At 40.2% G+C, this 27,546-nt stretch overlaps 1 protein-coding gene across 1 annotated transcript; it reads left to right on the forward strand.

Annotated features, from left to right (window-relative positions):
* Nucleotides 1–1,737: 1,737 nt before the first annotated feature.
* LOC113007457 (nectin-1-like) lies at nucleotides 1,738–8,410 on the forward strand. Its single transcript, XM_026144049.1, has 4 exons — nucleotides 1,738–2,036; nucleotides 2,155–2,457; nucleotides 3,251–3,344; nucleotides 7,187–8,410. Exons 1-4 carry the CDS (start codon nucleotides 1,745–1,747, stop codon nucleotides 7,212–7,214), a joined length of 717 nt encoding a protein of 238 aa, XP_025999834.1. The 5' UTR covers nucleotides 1,738–1,744; the 3' UTR covers nucleotides 7,215–8,410.
* The last annotated feature ends 19,136 nt before the right edge of the window (nucleotides 8,411–27,546 follow it).

The following is a 27,546-nucleotide window of genomic DNA, read 5'->3' on the forward strand; positions in this document are numbered from 1 at the left end:
TAAGTGTAGTGCAGGTCTATGATGATTTTTAGTGCTAGTATCATCTAGTTCTGATTCTGGTTCTGTCTTGGTTAAATCCCAAGTAGTCCTGACTTTGAACTGTTGTAGTCCTGTTTTAATTCTGGATCAGTTCTGGGTCTGGTTGAATTGGGGTTTAGTCCTCATGTCTTGATACAGCCCTGACCTTGTTCTGCCTTGCTGCTTAATTAAAAAAACTAGTTTAAGGTGTCCTGCACATGTGATATATATATATTTTTGAGCAAAAGTCAAAACAGAGCCAATTAATCTTTCAGTCATTTCTAGCCCCCCCCCCCCCAAAAAAAAAAAAATAAATCCCACATGCATACTACTCTTTTGGGCTAAGCCCCTGGCTCCGCCTCTGGTTTACACGAATATGTATTTCGTTTACCGACCTAACAACGTTTTTTTCCCCAGACTTTGGAACGTTCTTATAACTTTAAGATTTGCGGATGGATGAAGCTGCCTTCTTTTGTGCCAATTACTGCCACCGTTTCCCTTTACGATGTGACTCCATGACACGTATGCTTCTGATGATAGTGTTTCTGATGAGTACAGACGCTGAAGGTACGTGGATTATCCTTTATTGCTGTTGCTTTGGTCGAAGGTAGAATAGAAAACGTCTTACATCTCTTATTTTAAATAAGAAGAAAACCCCTTTTTTTTAGTGAGCTGCCCGCGATCACCTTCGTTTTGGTATTTAATTTCTTCACTGTAGGTGATCACTTCGAGTTTCTACGCTAAACATCAATTGTAAATTATTATGTTTTAAAAATGTTTTTAAAAAATGTAAAAGTGTAGGATTGAGAGTCGTGTTTTGTTTTTATAACCCACTCCTGGCTAAGTACTCATCAGTAACTGTTTTTGATATGGGCGAGACGGACGGTTGCCCAGGGCGGCATCACGGGCATCGGCAAAAAAGTTGCTCGTACACTGCCCCGACATCATGCCAGCGCATTTTGAGGATGGCATAGACACTGATCGGTGTTCTTACGGCCATTTGCTGGGAATAAGGGCGCCCTCCGTTTGCGAGGCGCGCCCGCTGCTTGCGACACAGGGAGGAGAGGACGGGGATTCTCTGGCTGGCTGGAGCAGCATCTAATAACCAACTCGCAAAATAAAACAAAATAAAAACAAAACAACAAACAACAAACACGAAAACACCAGACATCATGATACAGACTTATAATTTGCACCGATGTTTTTTTTTCGAAATTCTATACGCGAAAAGTGAGCGCGAGAGCCCTCGGTGCGCCTTCTTGCTGCTGCAGTCAAAGTAAACTTTATTGTCATCTCTGCTACATACAGTCCAGTATATAGAGAGACGAGACGACGAGGCTTCAGTTACACCAGTGCAAATAAACAAACAATAAATATAAGAAGAGTAAGAAAATAAATATTCACTTTAGGACTCGGGGTAAAGGGATCAATAACAATTTAAAATTTATAATTTACAGTTTGATGATTTAAAGTTCACACACAACCTGTCGACAGGAGAGGGGCTGCTTCCAAATAGAGCACATTTCATTCATAATGGGAGGGAGGTATTATCCATGATTGTCCTTATTTTGCACATCTGCCTCTCAGACACCACCCTTAACCCCCCCCCCCCACCCCAACACACACACACACACATACATTATTCATTAAATTTTTGTGTGAATGCTCTTTACAGCTCTCCGGGTGATTGGTGGAAATGTGAAAGTGGGTTCAAGGAGGTACCGCTATGTTATCGTGTTATGTCATGGATACCAATGATGACCTGACACAGATTACCTGGCAGAGGAGGACGAGAGAAAAACCTCACAATGACAATTTTCTAACTATCCTACCCAGAGATGGACCACAGTTTGTCAGTGAACGTGATGATCGATTTAAATATATCGGGAATTTTAATGACAAAAATGGAACTCTCCAGTTATCCAATGTTGCCCTGAAGGATGAAGGCAGCTACACGTGCATCTTCACCTTGTTTCCCAGTGGAAATCAGAAGACAGAAATACCTCTAAACTTGCTTGGTATACTAAACTTTTGTTTATCTTTATTTTAAAATACTCTTGTGTTTGTATGTGAGAAACAGTTATTGTCACCATCTGTCTTGCATGTTCATTTAAATTAGTGCTGTAACTCTCCTAGTGCCTCCTTTCACAAGCATCAAGGACAATCTTCCCACTTTGGGCACAGAAGAGGTTTTATTTGCTACCTGCACGGCTGCTGGATCGAAGCCTCCTGCAGAGGTGAGATGGCTCACTGGTGCTTTGGGAGACAAAGTGAGGACGACAACAAACTCCACCCAGTATGACAATGGCACGACTACCACAGTCAGCTCTCTGTTTGGTGTTCCTATGAGAGAGATTAACGGTCACCAGGTCCAGTGTGTCATCAGTGGTGACTTCCTGTCTAAAGTTGAAAGTCTGCCCTTCACTATACAGGTCTACTGTGAGTATCAGTTGCTGATGTAGTTTATTTATTTATTTTTTTTATCCATGGTTGATGCATTTGTTATATTTTTTCTTGGAAATCTCTGAAAATTAGCCAGTGGACGCATCAGTCGCAATGCATGAACAGACTCAAGCGCAGGACTCTGTTAGTGAAACAGTTGTACAGTTTATTTATAACAGACAGAATACCTAGGACACTACTAAGGGACTGATAGATATAATCTGTTGCTGAATTCTGAAAACGCTAAAAGCTTTATGTGTAGTAAAGACAAAACATTCCATGTACCAAACTTTGGTTCGACTCCTTACATAATTAAATAAAACAGAGGCAGTTTTACTTTGATGTTTGACAAAACCCTCAAGGAAATGACTAAAACTAAGAAAGTGGACCTAAATGTTTGTTACTGGAAAGAGGATCAAGTCCTATCCAGATACTTTGTTTTGTTTTTCCTCTTTATTCTCGAGTGTGTGCTTTTTTGTTTTTTTAAATGAATGGGAGTGAAACATCCCAAATCTCATGACTTTGCCTCCTGTTTGTCACATTGTAGCATGTTGTCACAATAGATGGGAAAATTCTTTCTGAAAGACAAAAACATCTAGACTGATTAAAAAAAAGACCATTGTTATTGCTAAAGACTGAATCATGGCCTGAACCACACAACATCAGCCTCAGTCCCAAAAGTTTGTCGAGTTTGGATTCAAGATGTAGGAAACATTGGCGAAACATTATTTTCATGTTATTACTGTGTCCTCAGTTCAGGATTAACACAGCTGTCTTTCTGCTCTTGCAGTCTCTCCCACAGAAGTGAACATCAGAGCAAAATCTGAGGACTCATTTGAGTGTGTGACAGAAGCCAATCCAAGTGCAAATTTTACATGGAGCAGGTAAAGTAGCTTGAATAACAGTTTCAGCTGAAACATTCATTTCATTGGTTCTTTTTGTTTGTCTCAAGTGACCTGTGCTGAGCCATGAAAAAAAAAGAGCGGTATAGAGTGTTTTTATATGGTTAACAAAGTTTGTGAGGTTTTGTTCATATATAATTTCTCAAATTTCATTCCCAGTAGTCCTATCTGAACTACCATAGCCAGTGGCGTGTCTAGAAAATTTTTGTTGGGGGGGCCAGGTAGGGGCACAGATTTGGAGAAGGGTGGCAGATTTAATTGGCAGATAATGTTTTAAAAAAAAATTCTACCAACCCTTAACCATAATTCAATAATCCTATAAACCTAATAACCAAATGCACTTTTAACTCTTATTAGAATGAGATTTTAACCACTACGGTGCAAAGTTTTTAGATACTGCGTTGATAAAGTACAAGAGATACAATCAGTGCTTTGTCAGTGTTTACTCAGCAGTCAAGGACAGCAATATTTGCATAGTATTTTTACTGACATATAGTGCACATATGTTTTGGGCAAAAACATTTTTGAAAATTAAAATACGAACATTTGTAACAAACAATTGACAAATTAGCCAATGCCAATGCAAAACTTTATCTGCCTGTTAAAAAAAGAAGATAATCTTCTCACAAACTGGTGTTTGATTTTGAAACAGGAAAAAAGTGGGGAAACAACTGAAAAGACTAACATTTGAATGAAACCTGAAAGCAAGTAAATACTTTCTATGCTGCCTTATCGTAAACTTTGGTAATATTGATAAAGAACAACACTGGCTGATGATAAAATACAGTCAGCTGGCATGGTGACACTGCCAGTATTAACCTGCAGGGCTGGACTGGGACAAAAAAATTGGGCATTTTTACTACAGACCGACCCACCAGGTAGTAAAGCCATAAAGACTTTGACTGAAAACAAACCCTGTTGTGACAGTGATGTACAGTCTTGTTGGTATATGTATGATTTCTATACATTTTACGTCAGATAAAAACTTTGGTTGTAAGATTTAGATAATTATTTAATAAAAACTAGGTATTTTAAATGAGAATAAGAAAGAAAAGTATTTCTTTGTGCCCACCTCTCCCTGTTAATGCCCTACCTGGCCCCCTGGCAAAACTTTGCTAGACCCGCCCCTGCACAGTTACCAGCTGTCTGCTACATAAAAAAGGATCCTGGTGTTATTTGTCTCTCAGAAACAGTTCATAACTTCCCTTCAACTCATTCATGTCACCTAAAAGGTAAACCTGTTTCTCCATCACCTGTTCAGCTCTGATGGTTCAGTAAGGACATCTCCTGGTTTCATCTTCATGTTTCCCTCTCACCACATATCTAAACAGACATCATGACCAGCAGCTTTACAGCTGTGGCTCCAGCAAACATCAGCTGATACTAGAAATTAATATTAAATACATTCTAACAACAGCCGATCAAGCTTAAACATGCTGCTGTTGTTTAGCGCAACATCTGCTGGTTTCCTCTTTCTGGCGCAAAGTGGGCGATAAACAAGAGAGAAAAGCCGATCAGCTGATCATTGATCAGTTTCATGATTGAAGTAGCAACAGGAGAGGGAGGGGGAGAGAATGAGAGAAGAGGCAGCTGTGCAGCATAAAGACAGAATAAATCCAGCTTTGTGTCTTTTTTCCATTCTAGCTAAAGTCCGGGACAAACTGCGTCTCTTCTCAGCTCAATACGAAACGTGTAATATTTTCTCTGAATGAGGGACCATTCCATTTTTAAGGAGCCGTTGGCAACTCTACTAACCTTATGAATAAAATAAAGTTCACTATCAGTAACATCATAGCACCCACCCAGCTGTATAAAAACTCCGTCAAACTGGCTAGAACGCAGTATGAGTTATTGCAACTGACAGTAAAAAGTCAGCAACATGAAAATAAACTCCACCTAAACTTGGTTTATATCTGACCCAGATAGACTGCAGGTCATAACTTCTTACCTGAAGTTCAGTTCACCTGACACTCGGACTGGTGGCTGCTTCGGGTCTCTCCTCCTGCCTCCCCTTCCCTCATCCACCTGTTGCCTCTGTGGAAGCCCCGTCATAGCCACCACCAAACAACGGAGTTATTTCTACACATCGACCTGCATCTGGCCAATCCACCACCTCTCATTGTTCATGCCATTACAAAAAAAATAAAAAATAAGTCACTGGGGATATGCCCGGTATGCCCGATGGCCAGTCCAGCTATGTTAACCTGCAACCAAATCTGCAGCTCCATACAGCAATGTTACGACTTAGATTATATCTTATAACGCATAACTCTTATGTTAGCTGCCCTCAGTAGCATACTGTCTGAAATATTCCACAGCTGCAATAATTCTTTAAGTGTTATTTTTTTCCTTGGTATTCTAATTTCACCGAAGTTTACTAAACTCAACAAACTTGATATTACTTACCGGGACATTTATTCTGTCCTCATTTTCTTTCACCGAAAAATTGTTTCCTGCAGTGCCATCTTTCGCGCTTGGCTCTCCTACCTTTGCTAACGTGATGCGCATAGCGCAGAAGCGATGCTGCATTCACTTACACTCGGATATCTGAGCGTCACCGTGAAAACATAATCGGACATTTGATATTTGATTGAATTTTATTGTTTTGCCTTTGGGGTGGCACCTGGGGTGGCCAGTCTGGTTTGGGGGGTGGCCTGTGCCCCCCCAGGCCACCCCGCTGGACACGCCATTGTTACCGGGGCACGATCACCGGGGACCCGTTTTTCCAGCACACACGCCCGATACCACGTGACAACAAATACGTCATTTCCTGTTGACTAAAAAAAAAAAAAGCACCCTCTCACGGTCCTAGGGACCAAAAAATTGTCCCGCCCGATCAGCGGGCGAAGCCGCTGCTGCACGCCGGAAATGAGGCTTCATTTCCCGCAGGTCTATCTAAGCAGCCCGCTGTTTTCCAGCCCGGGGTCAAATGTGGAGCAAGGGCGCCACCCGGTGGACAAATAAAAAAATTACAACTCTAAGGCCCGTCCTGCAAAATGAAAATGAACGCTAAACATCAACGATCCCTTTGACCGTAATTAATTTGCAGTGAAAAATAGCGTTTATAATGGGTTTCAATGGGGCACAAATCGACCACTAAGCACAATAGTGTAAGTTTGTCTGTAGCTTAGCCACTGAAGCTAATTGAAGGAAGTCAGACTTGAATTTTGAAATAAAATCATATCAAACTTTTTTTTTGGAGAATTTGGCTATAGTCCATTCAACACTGTGCAAATGGCATGTAATCAAAATTTGAAAATAGCCACAAATCGACCCAAGACCCTCCAGGGGTTTTAAGTACACGCAATATTTTCACTCTCACATTTTACTCTGTACTGGAAGACTTGTTCATTTTCAAGATTCATTCATCCATCCATTTTCTTCCACTTTATCCGGAGCCGGGTCGCGGGGGCAGCAGCCCAAGCAGAGAAGCCCAGACCTCTCTCTCTAAATGTCAGCTTTTTCTTTACGTAAAGACTGGGGTCTGTAACATATCAGCTCGTTTCTTATTTATTAAAGAACATGCCTGACACCAGGCTTTTGAGTTAACGGCTCCATTCGATCTCTGCAAGTATTTTTAAGTATTTTTAGGTTCTTTCCAGCAGGATTTGTGGCTAGTTCTGGAGCTTGACCCTAAAAGATTTCAGTGTGTCGGTGCTTCTGCTTTCCCTGTTGTCCTTCTCTTCCGTCTTTATTTCTGTTTCTGTCAAATTTAAAAACAACTGCACTCTGAAATACACACTCTTTGCAAGATGTTGTCTAAACTAGTGGTTGGAAGGCATATTTGTGTTTGGTCTCTGATGGTTTATTTACACTTTTTGCAGGCCACGCCCACGGACTACAGCGCCATGATGAGCAACAAAGCCAAGAAGTCTATTGACTTCCTTCTGATGCAGGACACCGCCCCGACGATAGCCACGGACGTGTCACTGCAGTACCGCCTCGACATCGTCTTCTGCCAAACGGTCACCTACACATATTTTAATTATTGTATGTCTGAGCTGATGCGTTTATCCTGGAGTGACTCAGAGTGAAGGAGAAGGCCAAGAAGAAGTGTAAATATCATAGAAGCAAGGAGTTCAGAGCTCTACGACTTAGTGTCTTTATGGTATTTATGTGTGTAATGGAGACCAGGGGTTCCATTACCCTTACTTGTATTTTTATTAATTGACTGACTGATTTGTATTTAAAAACCGTAATGAAGAAAAACACACACTGGTTGATTGTGATTCTTTATTAGGCTTTTTGGGTTGTTATTTAAGTGACTCGTTAAAGGTGAAGAGACAGGGGGACTGGCCATCCTACCTGTGTCAGGAAAAGAACCTGTGTTAGAGCTGTTCACATTTAATCATTTGTCTGTAACCTAAATTAGTTGTATATGTAAAAAGAGAAGTGTTAACAGTACTCACTTTGTAAAGAGTAAAAGCAGCTCAATCACCTGCTTATGAGCTCCTGGAGAAAACCAATGTGCCAGGCTAGGGGAGTGTGTTGGAGTGATTTTGTTAAAAGTTGTCATTATTGTGCTTGGACCTTGTCTTGAACTGTATGTTCAGATATTTTCTGTTCCTCCCCCACATGTAGGATGTTGGGGATGTTACTAGCTATAGTTTTCAACTGCAGGCACAATCTATGTAAGATTCTGGTTTCCTTATTTGGTAAGGAATGTTCACTTCCTGCCCTTTATGGGCTCACCATGTAAATGGTGGACTGTTAGAGAGGTTAAGCCATATACGAGGTTGAGGGGAGATGACCCTTTTATGACTAGAGATGCGGTTAAAACGTTTGTAAGCAGGAAGTCACGTATACAGACACACATACACTCTCTCTCACTCACACACACACACACACACACACACACACACACACACACACACAGTGCCTTAGCTTTTACCACACAACATATGGGGTTTACAATGGGCGGTTGTGTAACTGTTTTCATTCAATAAAAGGCTGCGAGTGGAGGCTGGAGTTGGAGTTGTCTGAGTTTGGGTGTAGAGCTTGCAACTCTGAGAATCCGACCAGGCTTCCCCTGCACAAGTAAAAACCAATCGAACTCTGATTGTCTTACTTTGTTCTGAGTCAGCGAGGGCTGAAACCTAACTGTGGTTAAGGTGTTTTAATGCAGCGGTCCCCAACCGCCGGGCCACGGACCGTCGTTTGGTCGAGAGATGAGGCTCGGGTGTGAAATGTATGGTTTTCAGAGTTTTTATCGTTTTTTATCGTTATTTTGTTATCGTTTTTATCGTTAACTCTGTTTTCCTGGGTCTTTCACGTGTGTTATGAATAAATCTTCTTTTTTCCGGTATCGGTACTAGTTTTATTTTGTTGTATTTATCTGTGACACCTTAAAGGCCGGTCCGTGAAAATATTGTCGGGCATAAACCGGTCCGTGGCGCAAAAAAGGTTGGGGACCGCTGTTTTAATGTATATAGAAGATACTGAAGTTTATATGTTATGGAGTTATTTATAGGACTTGTTACAAATCTTCATATGTCTATGATGTGTTATATCAGCCCGTTCTCACTCCCGAGGCGTAACATGTCGACGTTTTGTCACGTCCCGCGGCGTTCCTGAGGAACGTGAAAGGAGACCTTCGGCGTTCTTATGGTACGCGGCGGGCTATGGCTGGAATCCAGTGCAATGACGCTCCCGCGGTAATAGACGTTCCAGCCCTGTATTCCAGCCCTAAACCTAACCTTATCCCTAGCCCTGACCATAACCTTATTCCTGACCTTATCCAGGACTTTAATGATGTTAAATAGCGTGTTTCTAAGCGATTTGAAGAAAAAGAGCAAACATGTGTAGATTCAGTCCAGACAGTTCTCATATTTCCTCTTTTTTCCGAGGTCGTCATTCAGGAACGTGGTGGGTAGCCAAAAACGTAATATGGTGACGATTTGTCACCTAGCGTAAAATGTTACGCTTTGGGAGTGAGAACGTGTTGGTTATATTGTAGTGGTTTTCTTATGGGGAGGGTTTTGTTTTCCTTTGGTTTGCTGACCCCCAGACTTGGTCTATTCCAGATGCTCACCTGAATCAGGTAGAGTATAACAGGAAGCCATTTGCTTTTCAGAAGGGTTGGATTCTTTGCTGTATCACCATGTGTTCTCATTAATAAAGTACATTTTACTCCAGTCTCGTGCTATTTTAGTGGAAGTGACCCATGACCGTCGGCCAAAACTGACAATATGACTATTAAAAGTCTGAGTAATACTGTAATTTTCTGCTGCTCATTCCTGTGCAATATCCCATCTGACCTCCCGTCATATTTCTTTTCAAGATTTTCTTATTTAATCACTAGTGTACATATATTTATAGATACATATATATATATATTTTAGTCATCTTTTCTCTTTTACCACGTCTTTCAAATATTTTGCTCTTTACTATTTTTCTATTTTTCTATTTTTATTTATATTTTATTATATTTTCTTCTACTGTACCATGCTGCTGAGTGACTGCTGCTCGTCAAACACATTTCATTGCAATGTTGACCCTGTGCTAACTTGCATATGACAAATAAAACTGAAAACTGATAAAACTGAAAACAGTAAAGGCAAAGGGAACACATCAAGTAAGGATTTCACACTCCCACTCACAACGGCACTTTCAAAGCATAAAGCCAAATGCTTCAAAATTTCATTTTGAGCATTTTAAAAATGAATGTGTTTGAGTTTCATTGCTCCAAAGCAATGTTTTCATATAAGCAAGATAACAACCAGTTTGCAACCATGTAAGTACAGTCCTCTATTGTGAACAGACGTGTTGGCAATCTGTCTGCGTTTATAAATTAGACAACAGTTATTTGCAGATCTTCATCAATCTGCCTGAGAGTGATTGCAGTCAGTCTGAGTTGGACTGCAACTGTTTTGAGTCAGGTTGCCTCCAAGGAGGCAGTTTATTATTTTCCTTTCCTAGTTGGACAGATGGCTGTTGTTTTGTTTTTACTGTAGTGTGCTGGGCCATTAATGGCTCAGGGGCTGCAGCGTATCCGCGCCAACACCTAAGGCCAACGTGGAATCACCGGTCAGACTAACATAAAGAAAGAATCTGTTAAATTACACATTTGTATTCATTAAGTCACAGACAATGAAAACAAGCAGAAATCAAGATGTAATATTTTTATAATTTTATTGATGTTAAATTAAAGTCCCAGCTTAGTTATGTTATCAGTGCAAGTCACTTCAATCTGTATAGCACCAAAGGAAACAATGGTGTTTTCAAGGTGCTTCACACTGTAAGGTAACAACTTACAGTATTAAAAAGAAAACCCCAAAAGAACAAACCCCTCTGAGCAAGCACGAGGCGACAGTGGGAAGGAAAAACTCCCTTTTAAGAGGAAGAAACCTTCGACAGAACCAGGCTCAGGGCGGGGTGGCCATCTGCCGCGACCATTCCTGGGGATTTCAAAAATGACTTGATCTGATCTAAATGTAAAACTAGCTCATTTAAAGTGTCCAGTGAGTTTTAGAAAATATTTTGCTGTTGATATCACGATGTCACTATAAAGTGGAAACTTTGTTTCTTCCCTTACACCTCCCAAAAAATGCCCGCACCGATGAGAAGCACTTAGATATGCAACTTGGTTCTGTGAATATCTTTCTTTTGAAAGTTTTAACAATATCTTCATCAAGATCTTGGAAGTTTAATTGCCAGAATGTCACCAAAGATGCATGCTTCCATCTTTTACAGAGGGATTTGAAAACCCTCTCGCTGAGTTTCTTGAACTTCTCTGGTGGGATTTTGTCGTATCTGGCCCTGATTTCAGTCCAGATTTTCATGGTAAGCCGGTTGGAGATAGCTTCAGCACTTTCAATGCTGAAGACTGTGCCTGATTTTTTTGAAACCTGGGAAATCAGTCCTTCCACAAAGATTTCCACTGAAAATCTGCATCTTTCTTTCTTTTCATATGATTCCAGTCTATCAGTAACTGTTACTGCCAACAGGTGTTCTTGGAATACTGAAGTAGTTATGATATTAAATATTGGTTGTTCCATTAAATTCATTGAATCCTCCTCCCCACTCCTCCCCATTTTCAATGATATTAGTGACAATTTATGTAATTTGTCACAAATATCAGTGAAAATCGCATTAGCAATGCAGTCAAAATAATTCTGCACTTTTCGGTCTAAATGCAAATCCATCCCCTTGAATTTGTCCAAGAGTAGATCCAACAAACGTTTTTGGTGAGAATGAGGGCACTTTAAAAGTTTACCAAGCTTTGAAAGCACAGCCTGAATTAATGTCTCTAACCATCTTTCAAAGTCTGTTTTTTCAGGTGGCTCACAGTCTACAGAAGATCTGTGATGCTGTATCTTTTTATATGACTCCGTTTGACTTACGTTTGTTAACGGTGGGATGCTGGCTTCATGTTCAACACAGGATTTCTGCTGCTGGGGATCTGGAATTGGATTGTTTTCTGGTTTTGCAGCACTGTGTTGGTCAGCATTTTGACAGCTTTCTTCTGTGTTAGCTGTTTCTTGGCTGTTAGCATCTATATTCTGTGCTGTATCAAACTCCTGCTCAGCAGAATCGTCCAAAAATTTCACACGTGACAAAACCGTTTTGCCAGTAGTGGTGTGGACAGAACAGTTTTCATGTACAGGGGAGTTCTGGGAAGACCTCAGTGGTGATACTGCTACTGACTGTGCACACAGGTCCATTACGTCCTCTACAAAACCTACAAGCCGCTTAGCGGTGAAGCAATCCGGATAGCCTGAGATAAGCTCTCCCCACTGCTTGATCGAAAAACTACTGAACAAGTTATTCAAGAGGGATACCAAAGCATGTACTGTAGAATTATCCCCATTGGTCTGAACTGTTTCATCATTTGTCATTGTGTTACAGTTCGAGCTTGCCATTTCACTTTTTTGTTTTTTATGTCTAAAATGTTGTTTTGTGTTAAACTCCGTGTTTGAACGTTTAAAGCGCTGCTGTCCCGCTGTGTGAATGCGTTTCAACTGAACAGCCAGGTCTATATATAAGGTCGGTTTAAGGTTTCTTTGTAACGTCACCTGACGTTTCTTTGTAACGTCACCAGTCAAAGGACTGGCCCGCCCCGTCATAACGAAAGGGGCGGGACAAATCTGTTGCTTAGCAACTGAAAAAAAGGCACACCGCGCTGAATGCTACATCCGGCCTGCGACGGTACACCGCCTCCGCACCACCGTTTAAACATGAAGTGTGGATGTTAGAAGATCCCAAATATGGTGAGCTACTGGGAAATTACTCACGTTTTTGTTCTTGAGAGTGAGCGATAATAAGCGACATTTTATTGAGAAATTACAGTAGTCTGTCTACAAAAACTACAAAAATGACCTAAATAAGACAGAAGTACACATTCATTTTTATCGTTTTGTCAACAACAGGGCGCATGAGGTTTGTTCAGTATTTGTTGTGTCTACAAGGCTCAGGCGCCCCCATGAAGTGTCTTATTTGTATAGTTGAAAGCATTATAAAGGAACGCAAAACTAAATTACATATAATTATAATTCTTGGCACTTTCTGGTGTGTGTGAGTTAGTGTTTCTCTTTTATGATTTGTGGGTCCAGCATCAAATTCAGAATCCTTCCCATCACACATGAGGTCTTGAATAATCATCTTATTTTAAAGACCTCGTAGTTTGATAGTTTGCTCTCAGACTGTGGGCTTCCTTGTGGTTTTTAGGATATTTAGAAGTAGAAGGGGATCATCCTTCTGTGGAACCAGCTCCCAGTTTGAATGCAGGAGACGGACACTATCTCTACTTTTAAGATTAAGTTTCAAAGTTACCTTTTTGCCAACGCATATAGCTAGGGCTGAATCAGGTGACCATGAATCCTCCCTTAGTTACCCTGGGACTACCCTGCTGGGGGATTCCCACCATGTGTTTATACACCTCTCTGCATTCAATAATTAGTTCTTGTTCATCTCTGGCTCTTGTCCACAGTGTGTCTTTTGTCCCCTTTTTCGTCTCCTCATCCCCAAAGGGTCGCAGCGGGCTGCCCCTCCCTGACCGTGGTTCTGCCAGAGGGTGCTTCCTGTTAAAAGTGAGTTGTTCCTTCCCACTGTATTGAGGTTTTTTCTTTTTAATTGTAGACTTTCTACCTTACAATCTATACCACCTCGAGGAGACTGTTGTTGTGATTCAGCTCTGCATAAATACAATTAAATCGAATTAAGTGGGTTCAGCTGTTTTGTGAAATAAATGTGAGTGACATGGTAAGTAATAGCCTGCATGTAACTCATGGTAAGAAGAGCAATATCGCCCCCTCCTGGTTCAACCTTTTTTTCTTTGCAGTAATCTTTCCAATAATAATACATATGCACTAACCTCATGCTTGCTGTTAACAATAGCCTAAAGACACAAAATCAAGTTTAGTTTTTTCCTTAAGTTTATGTTTTTTTTATATGGTTGGCATTTATTTTGTTTCTTTTTAATAATTATATTGATTCTATTGATTGTTTGCCAAGCACTGAGGTCTCTGCTTAGACTGTGCTACTGGGATCACTGATTTAAAAATGAGGCAAAAGCACCAAAGTTGTGCTCAAAAATAGTACAGTGAGCTACAACCTGTTGCTGTAGTAATTCTAACACACTTATTGTTTTTAAATACATACATGTTTAGTTCTTTTAAACCTAATTATATATATTTTTTGCAAAAGTGTCACCTAAACACCCAAATATACGTAATTCAAAACTTACTTTAATTATTACCCATTTGGCTGGTAACATGGACCCAGTCTGATGGATAGTTACTGAACAGATAGTCTTTTCTTTAAAGGCTGCATTCAGAGCAAATCATTGTAAAAACAAGACAAGTAATAACTATAATACTAAACTACAATAGAGAGAAAATCCAGTAAATATAATTATATTATGTAAAAAATATACAAATATTTACCTCTAATTTAAAAAGACATTACAAGGGTACTAGTTTCATTTTAATCTCAACATAATCTAAATTGACACTAAATCAGTTTAAATATTACAGCTGAAGGTGATTTTAATAAATGTACTGCTGCTTGACTTTGTTTTACTACTGCAGTATAATTTATCATGTACAAAAGCTCCAAATGTTGTTTCTCTGACTTAATGTTCTGATGACGTTTGTGTTACTTTGCAGGAAATAGTCAGGACCCAGATGAACCTGTGCTGGAATTCAGTGTGGGTGAGTAATATGAGCATTTATGAAGGCTGTCCATGACCTGTAATTAAATTTAGCGTCATTAGTGCCACTCATTGCAAGTGACAGTGCACATGCTTTCAGCATGGAGTCTGCTCTTATGGTAGCAAAATTAATTCAGAAAATCTCCATCAAAAAGCAGCTCAGCAGCAGAAATATATATGGTCAGCTGGTTGTGAGTTAATGAGCATGTGAAATCAGTGTGAACATTTTGAAACAACAACTCTCCAACCTCGTAATTGTAAGACTGCCTGTGCAGCCACAGGAGCCTTCAGAGAGTCTTCCTGCTTGTCTCTTGGGTTGATTTGCTCATGTTTTCTCACCCAGTCAATGACTGTAAAAGGGCTGGACTAATTGGAGGCAGGTGTAATTGATTGCACTGATATGCTAGTCTACTTATAGCCCACATTACAAACACTGCTGTGTTATTTTGTCTCTCAGTGCAGGTATGTAATGTGACAAAACCTCTAATGATCTGATATGTTTGGGATGGATGGGCTGTGAATTATATAGTGAATTGTCTTATTTTGTCGCTCTGTGCAGGCTTTCTACTTACAGGGTGGTGGGTCTCAGAGGACAATTGCTACCCCTGTTGAAGTGAACAACGTGTGGAGTGCAACTGGCTTTGTGGCATAGCTGGCTCTGGCCTTGGACTGTGTGTTTTTACTTTGTACCTAAATGGGACACTGGACTTTTAACTACTATTCATTGTGTTTATAAATAAAATTTTAGAATTTTATTGACTGTCATCTTTTTGCCCACGGTGGAGACGGTTGGTCAGACCTAGAATCTGTGTGCGTGTGTGTGTGTGTGTCTGTGTGTGTCATCAGCAGGGTTTTGCATAAAAGAGTGTGAGCAGGTCAAAAGGTCAATTCATTTATTGTAGTTTTATGGCAGCACCCTCTAGTGGCCTTGAAGCAAACAGTCTCCTAACTAAGCCATGGCATCTCTGGTCTCTCCTACTTTTGTGTGCTCTGCTGGAGGAGCAGCATTGGATCTAGTGATACTGAGTAAGCTGATTAGGACAGGCCTGGAGAAATGTGGTTTGCATGAAGTATCAGGAAAAAAACAACCTTGTATTGTAAAATAATAATACACGAATAATAAATACTTTTCATGACATTCAGATTTCTGGACTCACGAGTTCATAGAACATTAATGTTACGAAACATTGAGAAGTCTTAAAACTACATTGTATACTTATTATTTACTTTAATCAGATTTGACTGGTATTTTTAAACATTACGTTTTTGTTCCTTCAACTATTGTATTTAAGCTTATGACTCACTCACAGTATGTTTATATAACTGCCTAAAAAACGGTGAGGATGTGGCCGCAGTGGCTGAGAAGCAAGAACTTTGCTTTTTCTTTTTTTTTTTCTTTTTTTTTTTTTAATTGGGAAGCATAAATGAACATACCAGAAAACCCTGCACGAAGGAGCCATATTTGTTTTTTGTGTGTGCATAAGATGAAGCTTTAGTATTATTACACATATGATAAGGATGTTAGCATGCAACACACAAACTCAAGTGGTGTTGCCAAGATAGTTGCTGACTGGCAAGAAACTTCTAGAAGAAATCTGGTGACAGTCCAAAGCACAAATGAACATGTTTAATACTCGTGCAAGACCCTGTGGGAAGGTGCCAGATTGCTGTATTTTGTGTGAATCAGGAAAAGTGCACGGTGATGACTAAAGCTTATAAAACATCTCTCTCCTTATGTGTGCATATATGAGAAAGAAAATTCTGCCAAAGCAACTTTAGCTTCTTGCAAGCATCAGTACACAAAGGATGCTAACACAAAGCTAGCCAAGAACCAAGAGTGATTTTAAAGTTGAACGTATGCCGACCCCAGCAGCCAAAGGGAGCTCCGGGGAGAGCTTCTTGGGGTCCAGTGATGTGTCCTGAAGAGACGACATGAGCTCTCCCTCCTGTAGGCCCACCCCAGCAGTAGGTGCTGTCTGTCTCATTCCGAGTTAACTGCTACTCCTCTACATCTAAACGAGCCAGTTGAGGAGGTTCAGGCATCTGACAAGGGTGCCTCTTGAACGCCTCCTGGGTGAGATGTTCCAGGCATGTCCCACCAGGACAGACAGGACACACCCAGGACATGTTGGGGAGATCACAGCACTCAGCAGAGAATGCCTCAGTGTCCCCCAAATAATGGAGGAGCTGGCTCGGGAGAGTAAGGTCTGGGTCTTCTCTGCTTATGCTACTGCCACCGAAACTGGACACCAGATAAGCTCAGAAAAATGAACAACCTGTTTAAATAAAGGTTAATTTAAAAAAAATGTTTGTCATTAGCTAGTCTGTGTACATGTACTTCTTCTCCAGTGTTGAAAATGTTAAACTCACAACCTGCACATTTTCTGGTTGCATCATCAAATAAATACCCCCAAAAGTAGTCTGAGTACTTTTACACTGGTTTTATGCTGTGATATTTTCAAAGTCTTTCACTGAACACATTCAGTCACACATTGTTCATAATTTATTGGAAGTTTATTGTTTAATGTCCTGTCTAAATAACTTCAGTCACCATTTGTATTCATTAATGAATAACTGACTTCCAATATTAAAAGAAATAGAAACTGTTGTGCTGTTGTTCACGTAGAAGGGCCTGCTGCTGGATGTCCAGACTTTGTGCGTCAGCAGGAGGGTCAGGGTACAGGGTTCGAACCTCCTCATGAGATGTCGTATCTGCTGGATAAAAGCAAGCTACATCACATCAGGGATTGTCCTAGAGCTGCCCTACAGTAACAATCAACTGACTAATATATGAAATACTTGCAGTAGCACAATAATAAACACAAAGCAAAAAAGTGTTTAGTGAAGATAAAAAACCTCATCAAAGTTTTAGTTTGGATAAAGGGAGACAGAGCACCAATCTAAACAAGTCTAAACCATCTGGCACCTCCACACTTGTAAGAACAGCATGACCAAAGTGATTGTAGGAGGAAACAACCTTGACTTCCTTAGTACTTCCATAGCTTAGTACTGAGAATAAAAGAAAAGCATGATTAGAATTATTTGTGCTTCTTCTTCTTTCGGCTGCTCCCTGTAGAGGTCGCTACAGTGGATCATCCGCCTCCATCTCTCTATTTCTAGCATCCTCCTCAGTCACACCAACCCCCTGCATGTCCACCTTCACTACATCCACAAATCCTTTCTGTGGTTGTCTGAAAACATCATCCACGGAGACTCTTGCCTGATCTCATCTGTCAGCCTCTCCATCACCAGTGCAAACAAGAAGGGGCTCAGAGCCTCTCTCTGATGTAATCTCAACCCATCACATACTTCTCTGCCCCTCAGGACTTTCTTATGCAGCACCACAGTTACTCTCTTCGCACCTTATCATAGCCTTCACTCCTACCCTCTCTATGCCTCCCGTCTCCATCCTCTTCAGAGTTGCCTCACTTCCTTCTCTAATTCAATTTTCGTCCAAAGTACTCCTTCTCCCTTCTCAACACACTTTCTTCACATTAGCACATTTCCATCTCTATACTTGGTTACTCTCTTCCAGCACAATTTATGTGCCTTGCCATTCATTAAAAATCATTTTCTCCTTAGTGTCCAGCCTCACATACAACTCACTACAAGCCTTTTCCTGTGCCAGTGACACCGCTCTCTTTGCTGTGCACCTAGCCTTTTAGTACTCCTTCCTTCAGCTCCCTGACTATCCCACTCTTTCTTTGCCAGTCTCTTCCTTGAATACATTCCTGAATCTGTTATTATTTGTGCAATGAAAATTAAATCAAGAAAGATTTTGCTTTTACAGTCTCACTGCAGGTTGATACATTATAAGCACGCCTGTGGTTCACATAAGCATTAAAAGCTTGTATTACTCCCTGATGTTTTGCCTGTTAGCATGTGCAGCAGCTGGAGAAGGACTCCTAGCTGAAGACAGGACAGCTTCTCGATGTGCAGATTGGTCGTCTTCTACGAAGAAGCAAAGGAGAAAAACCCCAAATTAAACAGAACAACTACTTCTAATAACAAACAGACGTCTCTCTAAAACCGTGGCAGCAGTTCACCATGTCAAATGCTTTCTTGTCGTGCACAGTGACTATAACAATCAGCCCCACTGGCTGCACTGTCCTGCAGTGACATAAGTTAATTCAGCATTGCTATAAAACAATGAGGCTATTGCGTTTGACCTGTACTTGCAGAATACATTCCAAAGCTTTTGTTTCCTAAAGCATTCGTCCTTCTTTGTGAGCAGTTTGTGACAAAAGAAAAGCCCAGAAACAGGCACCAGTTCAAAGGCATTTCTCAGATGATTTGCTGTAAACTTGAATACAAGCACAGATGAATAAATGTCTTGTAAAACATTGTACTGAATACATTCTTCACTACGAATATCAAATTAAGATCACACGTTAACAGCCCAGAGTTAGTATCGTGTCTTTGCCTCACCACATCTGGGGTTAACTGGGTTAAATTCAACATAGCAGCGTCTCTAAATGACTGATTCTAAGCCTGGCACAAAAGATAGAAATCCCTGTTGTTCTGGCATCTTATGCCTGCACACATTACCCTGCTGTTCAGTGGTGCCTGACTGCAATACCTGTTTACCAGATTGTAGTGGGTCTCGTGTGAATCTGTGCAACCCATCTGAACCTCCAGTTGTCACCGCTCTTTCCTCAGACACCAACGTAAGGCTGACAGCAAACTGAACACTTCCTGTTGATCATCTGAAGCACGACAGGGGACTGAAGGCAGGGCAGGGATCAGGAAAATAAAGGTTTATAATTTGCACAAATCTTACCCTGCTGGCTGGGAATTTCATTGGGTGGTGGGTGGTTTGGTGCTGACACTGAGCAATTCTGTGAATGCATTTTTATTTATTTATAGAGTTGTCATACAGGGCAAAATGTGAAAAAATTTGCTGTCTTTGCAATGAGTTACTCAGAGTTCTAGACGAGCGCTGGCTAAAAACAGAGGAGGGCCTAGATGGCGCAAGATTTGCCAGCTTTTTCTGCAAGGTTGGGATGGGCGGAGAGGGCTGCCTCTGCAGGACGACAACTAGATTCTTTCTTTGTCATTCTTTGACAACGACACAGCGAGCTGAAGCACTCCTGTCTTTTCAGGCTTACTGTACCTCATAATTCGACCGTGAGTCTCTCTCCACCCTGGTGGCCTGAGGTACCTTCTTAGTCTCTTTTTCCTGCCTCACCACCTTTTCCTCCTTCTGCTGACGTGTTTCAGCTTCATGGATCCTGCCTTGGTTTTTCAGCTAATGCTGCAGAGTAGATAAAACTATCTCTCAAAGTCCACTCCATTGTGATACATATATATTTAACATTACTGTTTCTCATTTTCTAAAGCTTAAAACAACACTAATTTGCTTTAAGACCAAGAGTGCAGCAGGTCAACTATCACAGTAAATATAAGGACTTTTTGTTAATAGGTTGTTGCATTTTCTTTGTAATGCTGACTTCACACAAACTGGACAGCAACACGTTTTTCAACTCGAGCAATCTAAACATCACCACAGTTAAATCAAACCAGTCGTCGTCTGATTTTTGTTATGTTTAAAAACTATAGTGTCACCGTCTGCCTGAGAAATATTCTGCTACAAGTGGGCTTTGGTATTGTTTTTCTCTCCTTTTCTCTCCCTCTATCGCCTGGGCGGAGGCCATTGTGGGCTCCCGCCTTTGGCCTACATACCTGGGAGATGGTGAACACCTGCGTCTCATTAACCGGCCTCTACTTACGGGAAGAAGTTAGACTGCTCTTTGCTGTATTGTTGCTTGACTCATGTTAGTGAAGTCCTGGCTAGGACACTAGTAATCTAGTTCTCTTGGATTTTGAATCTTGTGCTAACACGTCGTTTCCCTGTGTACAGACACCCTGGACCTGCCCTTGTTCCTTACAGAAATTCTGGTACGAGAGAGGAGTGAGAGACTGGTGAGAATCCAAGAGAGACAGAAGGAGAGTGAGTGTGTTCCCCCTGCTTTTCCCTGCAGATTCCCTGGAGACCTGATCCCTGCACCCTTGTCTATAGCACTTTGACACTGTCGCACATTTAACTTGGTCTAACACAGGGCCATATAGGTTTTTCCCCTCTTAATAATAAACAACTTCATTTAGGAATTGCATTTTGTGTTCATTTGTGTCATCTTTGTTTAATATTTAAATGTATTCATCAATTTCAGAGAAAGCTCACATACTCAATACCAACAAGAAGAAAGAACTACAAATGACTAAAGTTGCAGTGAGGAAGTGAGATCTGACTAATGACAGGAAGTAAAAAGAGTCATCAGTTCAGAGACTGTGACAGTTGAGATCGACAACAAGAAAGACGTGAGGCAGAGAAGCACGATGGATGAATTCAGATGGATTCAAATGTTTTTATCTCTGATGCTGATGATTCTGATTCCAGGTAAGGATACAGGAAACATTTTATTAGCAACAAAACTAAATATTATCAGTATTACTATGGTCAATAAACTTTACAGTAAATAAGAAAGCTGAGCATGTACTGTTGTTTTAGGGAAATATGGGACATGTTTACAGACCCGAGTCTAAAATCTTCGCTCTGATTGTAAAACTGCTGCATTCTAATTTATCTTTCATATTTCTCATCAATCTTCTCAACAGTATCTGAAACTGAAATATCCATTTTTATGAAAGTTGGAGATGACGTCACTCTGCCTTGTCTAAATGTGATAGATGAGCAGAATAACTGTGACAGTACTGAGTGGACATTTGTTTCAAGACACAAAACAACAGTAGAGCTGATCACACTTGGACAGACAAAGTCAAATCAGACAGACTGAGTGTTACAGCAAACTGTTCTCTGGTTATTAAGAAGCTCACATTTGAGGAAGTTGGTCTTTATTCATGCCTACAGTACAAATTAGGAGAAATACAAACTCTAAACGCTCTGGTTCATCTGTCTCAGGTTAATCTTTTTATTATTAGTCATTGGGAAGCACCTACAAAGAAATCCGTCACAATGAGAACCTGTTCAAACCATTTGATTTTGTGACCAAAGGTGCTGGTGTAATGACTTGTAATTGTGACAGCCCTGACACTTTGATATAAGTACTTGCTTTTGATGAATATATTATCTGTTTTGATTAAGGGACTTGCTTTTGAAGCATTGACTACTTATTTTGAGCAACTGACTTTTCTTTTTGATGAGGTGACTCACTTTTGCGAGTTATCCACCATGTTTTGCAGTTTGCACCAATTGTTTTGAGAAGAGCCTTAGTAGTGGTGCAGAGATCAATTCTGTTGTGAGAAATGCACCAAAGCAACTGAGAAAAACTGTAAACTGCTCTGTGGTGACATATGGACAGTGTCATCACACCGTGAATTGGCTGATTAAACGTCAAGATATGAACAAAGATGACAAAGAAATACTGACCTCACAGACTGACTGCTCCACTACTGTGACCCGTTGGAAGTCTCACTATATCTATCCATCAAGATATGAGAAAATGAAGTGTGACGTGACTGATGCTAACACAGGAAGTGTGCAGCTGTTTACCTTTAGCTGTCAGACCTCAGATGAGGAAACAGGTGAGCTCACGATCAGCTGTTTAAAACAACTAAAAATAGCTAAAATATTAATTAGATGTATTTCAGGTGTTTGGGCAAAATAGCTTTTGTTGTGTTTAGAATTTTGGGGCGATCGTGGCTCAAGAGTTGGCAGTTTGTCTTGTAATCGGAAGGTTGCCGGTTTGAGCCCCGGCTCCGACAGTCTCGGTCGTTGTGTCCTTGGGCAAGACACTTCACCTGTTGCCTACTGGTGGTGGTCAGAGGGCCCGGTGGCGCCAGTGTCCGGCAGCCTCGCCTCTGTCAGCTTGTGGGGATAGGTTAATTGATTAATCCAAAGTGCCCATAGGTGTGAATGTGAGCACGAATGATGTCTTTGTGTGTTGGCCCTGCGACAGACTGGCGACCTGTCCAGGGTGTACCCCGCCTCTCGCCCTATGACAGCTGGGAGAGGCTCCAGCACCCCCCGCGACCCTAAGAAGGATAAGTGGAAGCGAACGGATGGATGGATGGATGGAAGGGGAGACCTTGGCAGTACAATAATGGTAACATTTAACAATTTCAACCTAACACTCAAAAACACAAAAGAAAAGAAAACTAAGAACTAATGGAAAGAATATAACTGAAACCACAGGTAATAATAAACACAATGCCAATTTATTTGTCTCACAATCTGATACATTTGGTTTTGGGTTTTTTGCTTGTTTTTCACAGGTACATTATGATAAAGATGATGTTTCAATAAAGTATGAAAGCACTGGAGGCTCTGGTGTTTCTGTCAGATACCACTGATCCACAACATCAGCTCAGCAGAAAAAAACTGCTGTTGTATTATCAGTATAATCTTATCTAGTTTAATAGATTTAATCCTATTGTTACGGCTCTGGCCATCTTTTGAATCACAGTGGCTGGATTTTGCTGGCAGCTGCTGATTGGTTCCATCATCAAGTGGCTGTTTTAAAAATCCTCTCCAGCAGTCTCCCCGGCAGTAGCTGACAGCAGCAGCAGGCCCGTCCTTGGCCTCCAAACCATCTATGACAGATCTGGGTGTGTGATTTCAGAGAACTGCCAAGTTTTGTATTTAGTGTGTTGATACTTTGACTTTTAACTAAGCACTGAAGCAGAAAGAGAGAACTGCCTTATTATTTTCTATCATTTTTTTCCCTTGTTTATTCAATTAGCGAGTTGGGGGTAGCGCTCGGCTTTTGTTTGTTTTAGATTTCTAAATGACCGTTATGGGTTTTGTAGCATGAGTTTATTGACCGTTAAATACCATTAAATCTGTATCAGTTTCTTCCTTCTTATTGCTTACAATAATGTCATCTGGAGATAAAATGTTTTTCTATTCATTTGTTATCTGCCCACAACTAGTTTTGCTCTAAATGAATGCCTGGCTCATTAGGTGTTTGTCTGGTCTCTAGATTTATTTGTCTTTTTTCATTTCCTATTTTATTTTGGTTAGTTTTCTTTCATTTCTTGGTAGCTTTACTAACACCTTTGCCAACTCTGCCGTGATTGCCTTGAGCTGGGTGTATTTACCTTCACCGGTTTCTGCCTCCCAATTTGTGTCTTGTCTTCCCTTTGCCCTTTTTAGTTTACTGCCTTTGCTGTGATAGTTTCCCTAACTAATCTTATCTTCCTTGCGTCAAGCTGGATTTTGATTTTGGGTGTCCTGTTTTTACTGTTCTTATTTTGTATTTAGCCAAAAGAAAAAAATCCACTGTGTAACTTGAATAATACCGACAGGCCTGTGACTGAAACACTGGTTATCACAAATAAGGTGTTCGTGATATATTTGTTGAATTTAATTTGCTGAACTCTAGGGTTTTAAACACTAGAGCATATTGATGAGCATATTAATATATTATATATAACATATTAATGAGCATACTTATTTACCAATTTCACAGATTATTGTTAAATGCTACTGCTGATAACCCCTGAACCACAGCCTCTATTCTCACCACTTACCGTTTTCTGTCAGAAACCAAGAGTGTCGCTACGAACCCAAAACATTTGGGGGCCTTACCTTCCCTTAATTTTTTTAGATTTTCACTTGTAACAGCAGATTCTTAAAAAAACAGTAAAATGAGCACACCACATTGTAACGAACACACTTCCTCTCGACCTCATCAGGGGGAAATTACTTAAGATTAACGGTGAGGAACTGTTGGGTTTCACTCCAATAGCATTATCTGCTATATTTCCTGTACCTGCAGTTGTAAAATCAATTCATCAATTCATTGAGTCTGACACATTAACTGTCATGCACCTTCTGATTTAAAATATTTAAAAAAGGGGAGCTGCATTATTCCAAAAAATATCTCACATTCGACTTCTTTATTCATTTTTTTTTTTCAATGTCAAACACATCAATGTCACAAATCAACTGTGAGAATGACAAAAATATGAACCTGCCAAGTCTTCATATACATTTCCTTTAGAAAAAATGTTTCAGAAAAGCTGATTTACTCCAGCTGTGTAACATTATCATCAACATAAATGAGAGACGACTAAAAATTGCTAAATTTGTGGTGAAACATGACAAATGACAGGAAGTACAAACCGTCCTGAAGGGTCATCAGTTCAGAGACTGTGACAGTTGAGACTGAGAACAAGAACGAAGTGAGACAGAGAAGCAGAATGGATGAATTCAGATGGATTCAAATGTTTTTATGTCTGATGCTGATGATTCAGATTGGAGGTAAGGATAGAGGAAACATTTTTATAGCAGTGAAATAATAATCGTATCAATATTATTACAATCACTTACCAATAACATGAATAAGACAGCTGAGCATGATCTGCTGTTTCAGGGAAGCATGTTTATAAAGTTGTTTCTAAATTGATTTTCACTCTTATTGTAAAAAGTGCTGTATTCTAATGTTTTTTTATTGGTTTTCTTCAATGAAGATTGTTGATGACGTCATTCAGCCTCGTCTAAATGTGATGACCAGAATAACTGTGATGGTACTAAATGTTTTTTTATTTCAAGAAACTAACAGCACAGCTGATCAACCTTCGACAGATCGGTGAAAAGGCCACAACTAAACCAGACAGATTGATTATTGAGGTGAAATGTTCTCTCTCTGTTATAAAGTATTACCCTATTTACTGAGCAGGATACAACACAGTGAAGTGTGAGGTGACTGATACAGACACAGGAAGAGTGCAGCCATTTACCTTCAGCCCTCAGCCCTCAGGTGAGGAAACAGGTGAGCTCACGATCAACTGTTTAAGATGACCTCAAATATTAGTTTGATAGATTTTACATTTTTAAGATCTTTTTTTCATTAACAACTTGTGAAATAATGACACACTTTTTGGTTTGGTTTTGTCATTTATTCAGCTGAAGCAAACACAACAAAGGAACCAGCGAGAAAAACTGAAAGCAGCACAAAATCAGAACCAAACACAATCAGCAATCCTTCAAAATCACGTAAGATTATGATGATTAAGCAGGAAAAACACGTTTTCTTTTAGAGTTTTAAGGAGAGTTCATACTTTAGTTTACATCTTTTTTCCTAATGAATATTATTTACATTTTGATGACAGAAAATCACTTACCTATCCTATAGGAAACATAAGATGTAACATTTGATATGATGGTGTGGTTTTGGCAGGAAACATTGTTCACTTGAGTATCATGGCTGTTAAATGGTGTGAAACGTTTTTCAAACATTAACATGCAAAAATGTTTCAAATTTGTTTTGTCTGCTTTATCGCAGCTATTTCGTGGTACATCAATGGAGCTATTGGTTTGGTCGCACTGCTGATAACAGCTGTGTGTCTCATCATAAGGAAAAGAATGAAAGGTGAGAACATTTACAGATACAACATTTGTAAGTTGTTCTATGAATGTTAGAGTTGACTGTTTTTGTCTTTCCAGGAAACAAAATGCAGAAGAATGAAAATCCTGTGAGTTTTGAAACATATAATTAAATATTCCTATATCTGCCACTAAAAAGACAATTAAATAAACCGCTCATCTTTGAGGGAGTGTTAACAAGAACTAAACTGCCTTCATAGAAATGCTTTTCCACCAGATGTAACCGCACTATTGTCTGTTTTTCAGGGACTGAGTTCAAACCCTGCAGAGACTCAAACCAATCAGAACTCGGTGAGATCACCCACTACACCTAGAGTTAAAAACACTTCTTCTTATTCTCTAAAAAATTGTAAATGCATGACACTAACTGAAAAAGCATCCAAAAGATAAGAAAGTTAGGCCAAAAATAAAATCAGTAGACCACACCATGAATCGTAAAACCTGAAGTAAGAGGTCAAAACACAAATGCAATATCTTGAGACACCATTTCTGAGAAATTAAAGTGATGAATGAAGAGTTGTTTATGTTGCATTACAGTGAGACATATTTTCAAGGATAGCTGTTGGCAAAGTAGGATCCAAGTGCAGAACTCAAATCCATGTTAAACTTAAAAAGCAGCTTTATTGCTGACCTTAGCAGGCCAAAATGCAAAACACAAAATAATTCAGGCAACACTAAAAATCTGGAAGTCACAAACTAGCCTCTAAGGAACATAGAACATAACAAAGAACAGAAGCAAACTGGGGCTTTAAATACACATGAGGAGATTAGGCCATAGTGGAGACTAGGAACTCAGTTGTACGGTGGCCCTGAGAGGCCACTGCAACTTAAGAAAACACCAGCAATAAGAAAAATGCTGCAAAAGCACACAAAACACAACAAAAAGAGGAAAAACGACAACGGATATAGGAAAAAACTGATTTCCAAAAGCACAACGTGTTTCTGGGGAGACAATAACCCGACGGACCAGTTGCAGGAACCAAAATATGCTAAGAATTGCGCTGGGAGACACTTAAAAGAAGTGGAGGATTTATCGGTTTTGTGAGGAAAGAAAAGATGAGTGGTATATGTGTTAGCCTAACTATTAGCCTAAAAATCCATCATCAGTATTATATGAATCATGATAAAACACACCTAGCATGTTTTGCGTCCCTGCAACTGGTCCGTCGGGTTATTGTCTCCCCAGAAACACTTCCCTTTGCTTTTGGAAATCTGTTTTTTCCTATTTCTGTTTTCGTTTTTCCTATTTACGTTTTTTTTCCTATGTCTGTTACCATTTTTCTTATTTCTATTTTGTTTTGTGTGTTTTGCAGTGTTTTTTTTTATTGGTAAATGGACTGATTCTTATATAGCAATTTTCTACTCTCCCAGTGCTTTGACTACTGTAGGGGCACTGTAGGGGTGGCTGTAGCTCAGGTGGCAGAGCAGGTCAGCCACTAATCAGAAGGACGGTGGTTCAATCCCAGGCTGCCTCCTGGCTGCATGCCAAATATCCTTGGGCAAGATACTAACCCCATGTTTGCCTACTGGTGGTGGTCAGAGGGCCCGGTGGCGCCAGTGTCCGGCAGCCTCGCCTCTGTCAGTGCGCCCCAGGGCAGCTGTGGCTACAATGTAGCTTGCCATCGCCAGTGTGTGAATGTGTGTGTGAATGGGTGAATGACTGAATGTAGTGTGAAGCGCTTTGGGGT

The sequence above is a fragment of the Astatotilapia calliptera genome, chromosome 16 (genome assembly GCF_900246225.1).
Source record: "Astatotilapia calliptera chromosome 16, fAstCal1.2, whole genome shotgun sequence".
NCBI classification, from domain to species: domain Eukaryota; kingdom Metazoa; phylum Chordata; class Actinopteri; order Cichliformes; family Cichlidae; genus Astatotilapia; species Astatotilapia calliptera.